This window comes from Pundamilia nyererei, unplaced genomic scaffold (assembly GCF_000239375.1).
Source record: "Pundamilia nyererei isolate P.nyererei 1_Seehausen unplaced genomic scaffold, PunNye1.0 scaffold00103, whole genome shotgun sequence".
In the NCBI taxonomy this organism is placed as follows: Eukaryota; Metazoa; Chordata; class Actinopteri; order Cichliformes; family Cichlidae; genus Pundamilia; species Pundamilia nyererei.
In genome coordinates, this window is record NW_005187504.1 from 2,145,603 (window position 1) to 2,146,981 (window position 1,379).

The 1,379-nt window shown below is 33.7% G+C and overlaps 1 protein-coding gene across 1 annotated transcript in view; it reads left to right on the forward strand.

Moving 5' to 3' along the window:
- The window catches only part of LOC102192421 (contactin-associated protein-like 4), an 81,743-nt gene that overhangs the window by 18,902 nt on the left and 61,462 nt on the right, over positions 1-1,379 (forward strand). The window contains exon 3 of the mRNA XM_005740774.2: positions 72-219. Within this exon, the coding sequence (XP_005740831.2) occupies positions 72-219 (148 nt within the window). The remainder of the gene's footprint in view (positions 1-71; positions 220-1,379) is intronic.

Genomic DNA, 1,379 nt, shown 5'->3' on the forward strand with positions numbered 1-1,379 from the left:
TGCTGAAAAGTAAATTACAGCTTTTTCATGTAAGAATAGTGCAGCACATGATCTTTTGTCTGTGATTTTAGTCTTTTCCAGGTAACAGTAACGCAGACAGTGTGGTCCACTACAAGCTGCAGCAGCCGGCGATCGCCCGCTTTATCCGTCTCATTCCTCTGGACTGGAATCCAAACGGTCGGATTGGACTCCGGCTGGAGACCTATGGATGTCCTTACAGTAAGTCGTATATTCTTTACTAGACAAATGAAAATCTTTACAGATTTGTAAGGAGATCAAATCAGATTCAGATCAAATAACTTTATTCATTCATTTTAATACTTTCTCTCTTAATTGTATTAAAGAATTGAAGCTTTCTAAGACGACATAACAAAACTACACAGGTCCAAAGTTTTTAACTCAAATAACCAAGTAAGTGAAATGAGCAAGTGTACAAAGCAGAAATATAAAACTAATGTAATTAGAATTGTAAGAATAGGGATCATTTATAAAACGCTAGCAGAGCCACTTAGCATTATTAGATTATTGATATATTCTAAGTTATTTATTCACTGTGTGTTAAAGCTATGTTTAATCATATCCAAGGGCTATAAATTTATCACAGTTATTAAAAGAAACTTAAGTAAAAGTAACAAAGATAAATTAGTGGAATGACTGAAAAGGCTGAAAAGAAGGTTTTCAAAAGAAATGAAATGCAAAGTTTTTTCTAGCCTCTAATTAACAAGAAATATTGTGGCATTTTTAATAATGTATCTTGAATAAAAAAAATTCTGTGTTTACAGAAAAAAAATTATATTTGGCTTCAAAAAGTTTTTTCACCATTACTCTAAGTATGTGTTGTTCTGTATCCTCTGAATACTTCAACTTTTCTTGTTTTCTAAGTTTCACGCTTCATTATGTCGCGTCGTGTTCTTGGTTTTTATTATTTTTACAACCAAGATGTTAGCACATCAATTATCACCCTTCTTGATATTGTAACATTTTGTTGTGTGTGTGTGTTTTTTAAATACACCATGGCGCCTAAAGCCTGCCAGCTATTGTTTCCCTCGCTCATGTTTTTAATTTTCACCTCTGTAATCAACCTCGACAACCATCCATTTCACGCGTTCCTCAAGCCAGAAAACATACTGTGATAACAATTTAGTTGGCTCTACTTTTCATTTGCAGATTTCACAGATTAACTGAATGAATTAAAGTGATAGCAAGCCCACATCACAACACTTAGTTTTCAGCCATGCGCGTAACTTTTGCAGCTTCACATTTCAAAACACAGATTTTTTCTCTGAATAAACGTCAAGTATCTCACAGTTTCTTTAGTGGATATATCCGCTGTTTGCATTGAAAACAAAAATTACCACATGTCACTTCTGCTTTCACAG